The following is a 13,223-nucleotide window of genomic DNA, read 5'->3' as shown; positions in this document are numbered from 1 at the left end:
TGTGTGTGTGTGTGTGTGCGTGTGGTGTGAGTCGGGGGGATTCATAGGCATTAATCTGGATTATATTCCAAGTCTAGAGCAGATGGAGGGGTGGGAAACAACATGTCATCTGCAACAACGATCATCACAAAACAATGCATGGATGTAAACATCTAAATTTATACATTTTATTCAATAAATTATGTCAGTGTACTAAAAAATGTTACCAATACATTTAGATGTGTTGAAAACGGAGGTCATTTACACTTAATGCGCCTCTCCCCTTGCAGGGATGGCTTCTATACTTATAAGTGGGGTTGTGAGCACTGATTATGAGCAGTCAGTATCTTATTTGATGTAGAAAGAAGTATTCAGTTCAGAGAATCGAGGAAGACCCCTGGAGGAATAAAGCACAGCTCAGGAGAAAGAGGATCATCAGGGCTGACCTTCCCTCCATCCAGGGCTTATGCAGGTCTAGGGCCAGGAAAAGAGCAGCTAACATCTCTGCAGACCCCACACACTCTGCTCATAAACTGTTTAGACAGTGCTGTCTGATAAAACCAGCCGCCACAGAGACAGTTTCTTCCCTTGACAGTCAACAACACCATGCATACTTGGATGGTCCCACATTATCTTGTAAAGTCACTTGTGTATATATGTATATTTAAAAATGTATTTTATATTTTTTATTTCCATTTATACTGAAAAAAAAAGATCTTCACTGAGAGCAAAGTGTACCGGAGTCGAATTCCTTATTTGTGTGCACAAAGTTGGCAATAAAGCTGATTCTGATTGTGAGATAGTCAAGCAACACAAAAAAAAAACTGTTTGAATGAGAAAAAAGAGACAACATAATTATTGTCACAGGTGAAAATGGAGAGTTGTTCATGTTAATCTGAAAGTAAGTTCTTCCAGTTTCACAAAGGTGACCGTCGACTCGTGCAAAATCAGTTATAAATCCTCATAGATTATTGTTATGTCTTTCTAATAAACAGTTGTTTTTTCTAATGAAATCAGAACATGTCTGAGTTATAATGCAGGTCACAGCTGGATGCATTCAGTAGCTGTCACAGAAACACAAATGTTTGGTTGGAAGAAAGGATCCACATGTTTTATAGAAATGAGTACGACAACATTTGATGTGTTTCCTTGTTACGTTTTGAGTTGGACTTGTTTTAGATGGTGGGATTTAGCTTCAGTAGTTGTTAGCTTGAGTTGATTGGTCCTTGATTCTCCAATTTCACTCTTACTGCAGCAAGACAGCTCATAACTACTCCACACACACACACACACACACACACACACACACACACACACACACCAGCTCCATCAATAAAAAGCCTCCAGTGTTATTTCAGTGGACCCTTTAAACCAGACCTGTGCCTCCTCCTTCCTGCCTCGGCGTGGCTCCTTGAAGGAGGACCGGTGATATTCCTCTGATCTGCCAAGGAAGGTGGTCTCTTTATTTTACCCAACCGTTATTTATTTTAGTTCACTTTCAGTTCAAAGGATGATTGAAAGGAAATTTTGTCGGAGAATCTAAAGTTGGCCTTCACTTTGACCTTTTTACTCTGTGTTTGGAGGGTCTAAAACAAACTGTGACAACAATGTAAACCAGATCTTTTTGAACAGAAGACAATACTGTAATATTTTTTGCTCCTGACGGTTTCTTCCTTTAACTCTTCATAATCTTATCTTGAATTTGTTATTTTATTCCCTTGACCTCATTCAAAGGTTGAAGGTCAACCTTAATGGTTCTGAGAAAGTGTTTTATTCACTGATATGATTTTAATCCCTTAGACTCTAGGAGATGAAGATGTTGTAAACGTTTTATCCCTCTGCACTCGCTCTGAGTTTAGTCTCAACGGTCTGTATGGTTACTGTTCGTCTCTGTGGTCCTGCCATCATTCAGGGTGGGGTCACCAGCACCACCGCTGTCTGCTCCACAGCCCTGCGGCATTTCTTCACAGTGTAATTTAAATCTCAGCAGTTTTCTCTCTCAGATAAGCCTATAGCGTCCGTATGTTTGTGTTAGACACGGTGAGCTGAAGGTTTAAAGGCTTCAAGGAGCAGCCCACAGACCAAAAATACTTGTGACATTTAATGGTATTTCTTGCATGTGTTCATGAATTATGTTTCTAATTCCAGGTCAACCTTTGAGGGATGTCTTAAAAATCCCTTTATTCAAACCCAGTCTCTCCTCATTTGTTTAACACAGTATTTACAAATGTTGACTGATTTTCTGCTAAATGCTAGAATGTTCAAACTTCGTTTGTCCTCAGCTTCAAAGGACCGACGCTGTTTCTGATTCATAGATACAATAATCCTCTAAAGATAAAATCTTTTTACGATGAACAGAGCAGGGAATTTACGATGCTTTGTCTTCCATTTTAAACATGACCTCTTTGAAATGAGAAATATGTAAAACTGGAATCAGCCATAAATCTGCAGAGTATTCTTAGTTGGAGGTCGATAAGAACAGATATTGCTCAGTCAGGGTGAAAGAGATTGGAGAAACATGCAAACTTGTACAAGCAACCAGCTATAAGTGGCATATCTAGGGCTACTGACAGTTTTAGATACTCAATCAATTAATGCACTGTTTTATCAAGTCAGCCAATTAATCTGCCTTTATATTAGCTTTGAATTTCAAAAATAACCCCACTGATTTACATTAAAACCTGCCCTGAAAACCCCGCCTTGTGTTGGTTTATCAGCAAGCGTTGAACAGAAGCTGTGCTGCCAGGTATTGTCACAGTAACAACATAAAGGTGGCGATTTTAATCTCACTTCCTAATGATATTCTATATAATGACGGTGGATGTTTTTATATTATAAAAGTGCTATGTTGAGACAACATGTACAGTGCTGAGCACATTGTAGCAACTGGCTGCTATTTTGGACAAGGACCAAGAAAAGAGGATGGGAGGGGAGAACATGGGAAACGCAAAGTGTGACCTCTTGGGGTCACAAAGTCTCCATAACAACCATTATAAGCTGTCTAAATGCCGACAGTTGTTTGAAAGACATGCTGGGAATCACTTGTTTTCTCATAGCATCACAAACATACGCAAGTGGACTTTGTTAAACTCTACTGGGACTTCAACTGAAACTGTGCAGACTTAGACTGGGCTTTTCGGCAACAAACACTCCAGGTGCCATGCCATTTCTAACATAAAAATATCTTTAAACTAGCAGGACGTTCTGAATAAAAATCTGTTGGACCTTGCCAGAAGACTGAAAACAGGTCATCATTGTGTCTTTTAGCAGGTTAATGATCCTAACATGGGGTCAAATCCACACAGAAATGGTTCAACTGACATGAAATCCACCTTCTTCCAGTCAGGGTCCACAGAACCAAACCCTGTAGACAAGCTGTGGGCTGAGCTGAAGAGCAGACCCAAAAATCCCTCTGCTGCCCCCTGCCGGCCAGACGAAGCTGTACCAAGTCCTAACTGCAAGGGTGCCAATAATTGTGCCAGATATAGTAATGGTCGAGATTTGTTGAAAACAAATATTTCTCTGTAGGATTTTTTTCTTCAATGGATTTAAAAAATTTTTTTTCACTGAGACAATTTTATTTAAAGTCTTTTCAACCTCTTTACCAGTGGTTCCAATAAATGGGCCAGGACTGTAGTTTAGAAGAGGAGCCATATTCTGTGTTTTAGTTATGTTGGCAGCGAAGGACAGAGACAGAGGCAACAGAGCTGTGACTGATCTGTGTTTACTGTATCACAATTATACATTTTTTAATAAAAGTATTATTATTGTTATATTCAGTTCTTTCTATGACATAATTCAGCTTGACATAAGAGATTTAGCATCAGTAAACCTTGAACTGGTGACACTCAGTGCTGTCATTGCTCCACGTCTCTGTTTCTCTCATTTAAATCTGGCCCAGAGAGATGATATCCGTGCTTAATCCGACTTACAAAGCTCATATGTGCAGAAGCATAATCAGGTGTCTTTGAGTCACTGAAAAATAAGAGAATGTAACATTGATTCAGGAAAAGTCTTTGGTTTTGGGTTGGATTTGTAAAAGTTTATCTGTTCTGAAAAGATCTGTGAATGTTGTAGAACAAGGAAATACATAAGTAAGGATAAGTGCATGAAAAGCCTTCAGAGGTGTTGATCTGGGCTTGTTTTGCAGCCACAGGACCTTGAGGTCATAGAGGGGAAGATAAACTATTTTATTTCTAAAGTGAACTAAGTGGAAACTTACTTCACTGTTGTGTTTGTTTGTTATGTTCATCTGCTTTTCTTTGTTGTTTGGGTTCACGTTCTGTAAATATCTTGGGGCAGTTTTGGATCATTTAATCTTGTTATTTAATTTTTCAGCTGAAATAGTATTCTGGTAATATTATAGTAATTCTGTTTTATTAGTTTTATTTAGCTTGATTTACGTGTTGTTTAGTTTCTATTAGAACATTTTAATTCTGGTTCTGCCCTCTGTTTGATTAAACTTCAGTTTTTTGGTCATGTTCATTAAGATCCCTCAGTTCCTCTGAACGTCTCTCCATCTGTTTGCTGTTACTTAAACTCCTACCTGTTTCTATGCAGCTAATCATCCCTCCCAGTATTCAGAGTCGTCTATTTCTCCTGTCTGTTGTCAGATCCTCCAGATCAAGCAGTCAGCCACAGTTTGCAGGTTGTTTTAGTTCTGGATCTGTTTCTTTCTTGCAACAGCTTCGGTTTGCTTTTTGCTTTTTCCCTGCATTTAGGTCCTCTGTTATTCTGGATTTCACACAGTAGTGAACAGCATCTTGGCTTCAGGAGAGGTTTAAGCCTTGACAAGGTTTTACAAGTAGAAAAATTGGCACCACAAAATTGCTCTAAAAAAGGAGCTGCTCTTCATCGTTTTCCGCATGCATGATGCTGAACGCTTTGTTCTCTGACAGGAGGTCTATTCACAGCATTTGTTTTAATAAATAAAACTCACTGTTTTATGTCGCCTTCCAAAACCTCCTTTGGAGCTGCTCCAAAATGTAGCTGTTTAAAAAGATCCAACCCTATCTCAGGTGGTTCTACTTCTGGATGATCCTCCAGCAGAGGCTTTTTTATGAGCACTTCTAGGAAAAACACAGCGGCTATGTGCTCAAACTTCCTCTAACAGACAACAATAGGAAAGCGAACGGGCCGCTGTCCGTGTTGTTCCCACCGACATTGGTCGTTGTCGGGGCTAGGCTGATGGTTCTGTCTGCATTTAACAGTCTCCCGGCCACAAAGCTGCAGTAGAGGTTTTACAGGCCTGGCTGTCAGCTGGGCTTCGGTAAATAAATTGTTTATTGTGTGGTGGGTCTGCTAACGTTCAGCCAAAATTAACACACCCTCAGAAACCTCGGCATGGCGTTTCTCCCTGGGATCCATAAAGGGAAGAACAGGAACGTAACCGGCTGCAGCATATCCAGATAGAGTCACACAGAGGATATATCCTGTTGAATCAGGTAGACTGTTCACAGCTTCAACTGTGCGGATGATATAACTACAGAAATTAAGTTAATTGATTATTTTGAGCAACATTAATAAGGGATTCTGGGAAATTGACAGAAGTTTGTAAGGAAATGCTTGCTTCAGGCCACGCTGCAGAAACAAACAGTTTCGCTGCCAACACTTTTGGCCATGAGAGAAATCATCCCATGACCTGAATAAATATCTGCAAAAACATTTAGAGGATTTTTCCATAAAACTAAAGCATGAACTAGTTGATACGTCACTCACAAACTCAACTGGTGACCATGAAATGAACTTTGAACTTGTTCTCCTGCTGTGTTTTGACCACGAACACCATCAGATCTGACCTATCACACACATTCATCCTGGATCGGTGCTTCTGGGTTTTATTTGTGTCTCTGCTCTATCCTCTCAAACCCAGTCGGTCCTGGCAGATGGTGCTCACACTGAGCCAGGTTCTGGTTCTGCTGGAGGTTTTCTTCCTGTTAAAGGGGAGTTTTCCTTTCCACTGTCACCACATGCATGTTCAGTTTGAGAGATTTCTTCAAAGAGAGACTCCATGCAGTTAGCTGGGTTTCTTTAGATAAAAAAAAAAAACTATTTACCAATGCATGAATCTTTCTAAATTACTAGATTAAATTGACTATATACACTACTGGTCCAAGGTTTTAGATACACTTTCTCACTTAATGAGTCTCTTTATTTTCAGTACTATTTACATTGTAGATTCTCACCAAATGCAACAAACCTGTAAATGAACATACAGGTCCTTCTCAAAATATTAGCATATTGTGATAAAGTTCATTATTTTCCATAATGTAATGATGAAAATTTAACATTCATATATTTTAGATTCATTGCACACTAACTGAAATATTTCAGGTCTTTATTGTCTTAATACGGATGATTTTGGCATACAGCTCATGAAAACCCAAAATTCCTATCTCACAAAATTAGCATATTTCATCCGACCAATAAAAGAAAAGTGTTTTTAATACAAAAAACGTCAACCTTCAAATAATCATGTACAGTTATGCACTCAATACTTGGTCGGGAATCCTTTTGCAGAAATGACTGCTTCAATGTGGCGTGGCATGGAGGCAATCAGCCTGTGGCACTGCTGAGGTCTTATGGAGGCCCAGGATGCTTCGATAGCGGCCTTTAGCTCATCCAGAGTGTTGGGTCTTGAGTCTCTCAACGTTCTCTTCACAATATCCCACAGATTCTCTATGGGGTTCAGGTCAGGAGAGTTGGCAGGCCAATTGAGCACAGTGATACCATTGTCAGTAAACCATTTACCAGTGGTTTTGGCACTGTGAGCAGGTGCCAGGTCGTGCTGAAAAATGAAATCTTCATCTCCATAAAGCTTTTCAGCAGATGGAAGCATGAAGTGCTCCAAAATCTCCTGATAGCTAGCTGCATTGACCCTGCCCTTGATAAAACACAGTGGACCAACACCAGCAGCTGACACGGCACCCCAGACCATCACTGACTGTGGATACTTGACACTGGACTTCTGGCATTTTGGCATTTCCTTCTCCCCAGTCTTCCTCCAGACTCTGGCACCTTGATTTCCGAATGACATGCAGAATTTGCTTTCATCCGAAAAAAGTACTTTGGACCACTGAGCAACAGTCCAGTGCTGCTTCTCTGTAGCCCAGGTCAGGCGCTTCTGCCGCTGTTTCTGGTTCAAAAGTGGCTTGACCTGGGGAATGCGGCACCTGTGGCCCATTTCCTGCACACGCCTGTGCACGGTGGCTCTGGATGTTTCTACTCCAGACTCAGTCCACTGCTTCTGCAGGTCCCCCAAGGTCTGGAATCGGCCCTTCTCCACAATCTTCCTCAGGGTCCGGTCACCTCTTCTCGTTGTGCAGCGTTTTCTGCCACACTTTTTCCTTCCCACAGACTTCCCACTGAGGTGCCTTGATACAGCACTCTGGGAACAGCCTATTCGTTCAGAAATTTATTTCTGTGTCTTACCCTCTTGCTTGAGGGTGTCAATAGTGGCCTTCTGGACAGCAGTCAGGTCGGCAGTCTTACCCATGATTGGGGTTTTGAGTGATGAACCAGGCTGGGAGTTTTAAAGGCCTCAGGAATCTTTTGCAGGTGTTTAGAGTTAACTCGTTAATTCAGATGATTAGGTTCATAGCTCGTTTAGAGACCCTTTTAATGATATGCTAATTTTGTGAGATAGGAATTTTGGGTTTTCATGAGCTGTATGCCAAAATCATCTGTATTAAGACAATAAAAGACCTGAAATATTTCAGTTAGTGTGCAATGAATCTAAAATATATGAATGTTAAATTTTCATCATTACATTATGGAAAATAATGAACTTTATCACAATATGCTAATATTTTGAGAAGGACCTGTACATGAAATTACGTAGTAAACAAAAAATTTGAAATAACTCTAAACATTTTCATATTTTAGATTCTTCAAGATAGCCGCCCTTTGCTCTGATTACTGCTTTGCTCTCTTAGCGTTCTCTCCATGAGCTTCATGAGGTGGTCACCTGAAATAGTTTTCCAAAGAGTCCAGAAAGTTCTCAGAGGTTCATTGAGAGACGGCCGGAGGTTACTATTTCAGTCATTACAGCAAAGGACGGCTACTTTAAGGAATCTAAAATATTAAACATAATTACAGCTCTTTTGCAATTTCTTGTTTGCTCAATAATTCCATATAGATGAGGATCTATGTAAAATGTAAGTAGTCATAAAACATAAAGAAAACCATGAAATGAGAATGTGTGTCTAAATTGTTTGACCGGTAGTGTAGTGTTGTTAATAAATGTAATTATTTTTTTGTAAAATGGCTTCAGACAACATTTGTTATGAATCAGTGCCATTTAAATAAACTGAATTCAGCTCAATTATTACCGTAATGGCTGCTTCAAACTACCTTCTACAAATAGTTTTAACACCTGGTCTGTTACCCTTTAAATATGAATACTATTTTTCCTATTTAGAAACTCATTAAGATTTGAAATAATCCATAATTAATTCATTATTAGTCATAACGTTAAATAGTGGTAAATGTCTGAAATGTAAGCCTGTCTTTTTACATTCCCTAGAAAAATTGAACATGTGAAGACTTGAATAAGCAGCTCCAGTCATCATCTGATAGTTTTATAGGAAAAGTTTCATATTTCTGCTCTGAAATTATAATGGGTTTAAGCAAGTTTAAAATATATTCTTCATTAAACACACATTTCTGTACAACAAATGTTTTTTTATTTCTATGATGTAATATTCTAATGTTAAATGTGGTGTTTTAACAAGCTAGTAGCAGAAAATCATCATATCTAACAAGGGTGAAGGCTTGAAAACATCAGTCTGTGTGTAAATAATCTATATAATTTGTTTCACTAAGGGAACTTATTTACTAAAAAGAAATAACTTTTTAATAATATGACTACATATTAAGCGTCCAGTTACAGACATTTTTCTCTTTTTTCATGTTTTTTTTAACATTTTTTTTATTTTTTATTTAAATAAATCATTACAGAATAGACCATGATCACGTGTAATTAACTTGATTGTAAATAAATCTTGTTTTTGATAAATACACACTATTGTATTTCAGACTGTTTTTTTAAATAGATATGCATTTAATTAATATTTAATGAGAATGATAAATACTTCATCTATTATTATATTTTATCATAGCTTATCAACAATCCAACTGTGCTTATATTAAAGGTTGTGATGGTTTTACAACAACTTCCAACCCACATTTTAATACCAGGATAACTGCTGCTTACATCTCCTGATGCTGCTGCTGTACAACTTGTTCTGCAGCTTGTATTTTTATAATTATTGCTTTATTACCGGCTCCTGATTAAACCTTTTCATTTACATTTAGATGATGAAAACAAGCTCAGAGACTGACAGCGGCATCGGTTTGTTTTCTTGCTGTGGAATTTTCTTCCATTTTGGCTTTTCACATTGTGTCCTCATAACAGGGATGATTTATGGGTTTAAATCTGTAGTAAATTTATTGTTGAGGCTTTTGGTGAAACGAGGGTGTTCATTTGTTTCGTCTCAAAGCCACAGCAGAAAACAGATCACCGAAATTAGCTGAGTACATTTCTAAACAGGAAGACGAGAGTTAGGTTGGTGTTGCGGTGGGCCCACATCCTTAAAACCAAACATCATCAGAAGGCAGAGCAGAAACGGAGTGTAGCTGTGACCGATGTTATTTTCCTTCTGGGATTTGTGCTGCTTAGCTTTTTTTGCTCTGTTTGTGCTTAAATCAGGTTTATACATATTTAATCAGCTAATGAAGTGGAAAGAGGAGCGGGAGGGCTGAGGGGAGATGCTGGTTGCAGTGAGCTCTTGGTTAAGACAAAGGATGTCACAGAATAAAATCAGGTTAAAAGGCCAGAGCAGAGTATTGGATTAGGGAACTGCATCAATGCGTGCCTGACTTTCTAGTACCAATTTAAGCAGAGAACTTTTATCCAAATCTGTTTACAGTGGCACACAAAAGTTTCATGTTACTGTTGATAATTTGATTAGAAAACAAGATGAAAGACCTAATCTGCAAAAAGATTAAACTTACCGTTTCGCATGTTTACACTGTAATTTCAAGGTACCGATTTAGTCACACATGCAAAAGGATTATCCTTTATTTTATTTTATTTATTTACAGGATTTGTTTTCCAGTGAGGTCATGCTGAATAGTTACAGTGAGAGTCAGCTCAGTTTAAATTATCAACTTCTTTTTGGGGGACAGCTTAGTAAGTTAAAAAGCTTCTCAAACTAATTGATATTTAAGCTACAACCTTCTTAGAATAAAAAGATACTCAAACTAACTATTACTGAAGCTAGCAGTCAGAAAATTCAATGAAACATTTATCAAAGCAACTTTCACTACTTTCTGTGTGCTCGTCAGCAATTTTAGATGCTAAACTCAGGGCTGCTCGGCCAGCTCCAATTTTCCCAGTTAAATTTCGGATTTAACGGGGCTTTCTTGCGAGCAAGTTAACAGCTGGTTAAGCTAACATATACCTAGTTTACAGAAAGCAAGGGGAGCAATTAATAATAACAGTTTAGCCTAACAGCCATTGTAGATAAATGAACTACATAAACTAAGAGTTAACAATTAACTTCTTAAACTAAATCCATAATCCTTATACTTCAGGCAGGGGGGATATCTGGATCCATTCTAAAATATGTGTCTCATCTTCCATACCTAGCCCCAAAATTGTAAAACTAAATGCTATGAAACCAGCTTTTTTCCTATTGCCATTAGTAAATGTGATTTAGCATAGTCTTAATGTTGTTTATTCCTTCTTTTTATCTCAGATTTGACTTTGTCCTGTTTGTCATTTTGATACCGTTATTAAGGCGGTATCGAGCTCCTGACCACTTTTAATTACATTGTGTCTACTGTATGTCTATGTCATATGTCTTGTTTTTTGGAAAGAAAGTGACTAACCTCATTGTAATCAAATCTACCTATGATTATAAACGAAGTTGACTGATTGATGGATTGACTGAATAGGGTAACAATTACTGAACCTAACAGCTACTTAAGGTAGAAACTGCAACTCAACAGTTCTCAACTCAAGCTAATACCATCAAGAGCTAATTGATTTTAATGTTAAAAGCTATTCAAGCTATCATGCTAATTAGCGTAGAGCTATTAAAGCTAACAATCACTTAGGCTAGTACCTATTCAGGCTAAAAGCCCCACGCCTTACAGTTATTTAAGCTAACATCTAGTTAAGCTAAGGTAGGAACTACTGCTCAAGCTAACAAGTTTTTAAGGTAGCACATAATCAGAACAATGGTTACTCAGGCTAACCATCAGTAGCGTCTTACACATTTTAACTATTTTCTAGACCGCATTTTGATGTTCTTATTCCAACTGTGTGTACTGAGGTTGCTAACTATATTGTTCTCGATTATTCCGTTGTAGTCCCGAAACAACAACAAACAGACATTGTCGATCACAAAAGCAAAGACAACATTGCATTTTGTTTCAGCAGTGCATTTGTTTTATGAGTAATTATCAAAAGGAATAATTGTTGGTTAAGTAACCAACTCTTGTTCGACTCAGTGGATCAGCCGTAGAGTATATCTGTTTCTTACTGAAATGTCTGCATTTAGAGGGTGAGTTTTTAACCTTCTGCCATTGTTTCAGGTTCAGCCATCCCTGTGGGCATCGATGTGCAGGTGGAGAGCATTGACAGCATCTCTGAGGTCAACATGGTGAGTTAAAGTTCTGTTTTTAGTCTTCTTCTGCAACCACATTAAAAGCCTAAAAAAGGCCCTGAGAATTGCATCAAAGAAAGTTAAAAGTAATGTTATTTTTTATCTGAAATAATCAGAACATCATTTTAAGCACAACATTGGGTGATTTACAACCATAAGACATCAAAATATTCTGACATTTGTAAGTTTAAATATGTTCTGTGAAAGCCGATTTATTTGCTGCTCCATTGTTGCCCATGAAAAGAGAAATAATGAAGAGTAGGCACTCCCTGCAGCTTCCTTCTGCCTGGTCTGTGACCCCTTCAGGGTTCAGCTTTGAACTCAGCTCGTCACCTACTCACATGTTTCTGTTTAGGGCTGATATTAATGATGTAGAGGAAGTGTTGTCATGGTCCTGAACTGCAACAAAAAGACTCCCCAAAGCGTCATTTTCAACCTTATTACAAATCTGTGCCGGGAAATAAACCAAATCCTCCCACCCTGGAATGTTTTTAAATCCCCAGTTGTTGAAAAAAATATTTATGAAGACAGAAAATACATATGAAAAGTAACAAATTTGTTTTAATTATGGAGTTTTCTGCTCAGTATTTTTATATATATGTCTGATTATATGGGGCTTCACGGTGTAACAGTTGGTAGCACTGTTGCTTTGCAGCAAGAAGGTCTTGGGTTCGATTCCTGGCCGGGGATCTTTCTGCATGGAGTTTGCATGTTCTCTCCGTGCATACGTGGGTTCTCACCAGGTACTCCAGCTTCCTCTCACAGTCCAAAGACATGCCTCTTAGGTTAATTGGTAACTCTAAATCCCCCTTAGGTGTATGAATGAGTGTGTGCATGGTGGTTTGTGTGTTGCCCTGCGATGGACTGGTGACCTGTCCAGAGTGTACCCCGCCTCTCGCTCATAGACTGCTGGAGATAGGCACCAGCTTCCCCGCGACCCACTATGGAATAAGTGGTAGAAAATGACTGACTGTCTGATTATATATTACATTTATATTTCTTTAAGACTAAAATATATCGAATAAATTTCAGTCCCATATTTCAAGAATTTTAGTTTTCATCCCAACTAAATGGGACAACTCTGCCATCTGCTGATGTAAAATGGGACAAGCAACACATTTTAGGAAATTATGTAATATTAGCATAACAGAACAGTAACAGAAATAAAAATAAAAATAAAAATGTATTATAAGCTGTAACTGTCAGGATCTTATTGTTTTATTTAGATGATAATAAAAGTTAGTAAATAGGAAACTGAAAGGGAGTAGTTTATAGCCTGTGTCTGTGTCCTTCAGGACTTCACCATGACTCTTTACCTGCGTCACTACTGGAAGGACGAGCGGCTGTCGTTTCCATCCCGTAACAACCAAAGCCGGACGTTCGATTCCCGACTGGTGAAGAAGATCTGGGTTCCTGACGTCTTCTTTGTCCACTCCAAACGCTCCTTTATTCATGACACGACCATGGAGAACATCATGCTGCGGGTTTACCCCGACGGGAACATCCTCTACAGTGTCAGGTACAGATCAGAGATGAGGTCGGACATGACACCTTCCTCTCAGCTCTGAAATC

At 38.5% G+C, this 13,223-nt stretch overlaps 1 protein-coding gene across 3 annotated transcripts in view; it reads left to right on the top strand.

The window, feature by feature from the left end:
- The window catches only part of LOC124857656 (gamma-aminobutyric acid receptor subunit rho-3-like), a 63,570-nt gene that overhangs the window by 36,310 nt on the left and 14,037 nt on the right, over positions 1-13,223 (top strand). For all 3 annotated transcript variants that reach the window (XM_047349001.1, XM_047348999.1, XM_047349000.1), the window contains 2 exons: positions 11,581-11,648; positions 12,947-13,170. In XM_047349001.1, the coding sequence (XP_047204957.1) occupies positions 11,581-11,648; positions 12,947-13,170 (292 nt within the window). The remainder of the gene's footprint in view (positions 1-11,580; positions 11,649-12,946; positions 13,171-13,223) is intronic.

Source organism: Girardinichthys multiradiatus, chromosome 21, assembly GCF_021462225.1.
Source record: "Girardinichthys multiradiatus isolate DD_20200921_A chromosome 21, DD_fGirMul_XY1, whole genome shotgun sequence".
NCBI lineage: Eukaryota > Metazoa > Chordata > Actinopteri > Cyprinodontiformes > Goodeidae > Girardinichthys > Girardinichthys multiradiatus.
This window is presented reverse-complemented; position numbering and strand designations above follow the sequence as displayed.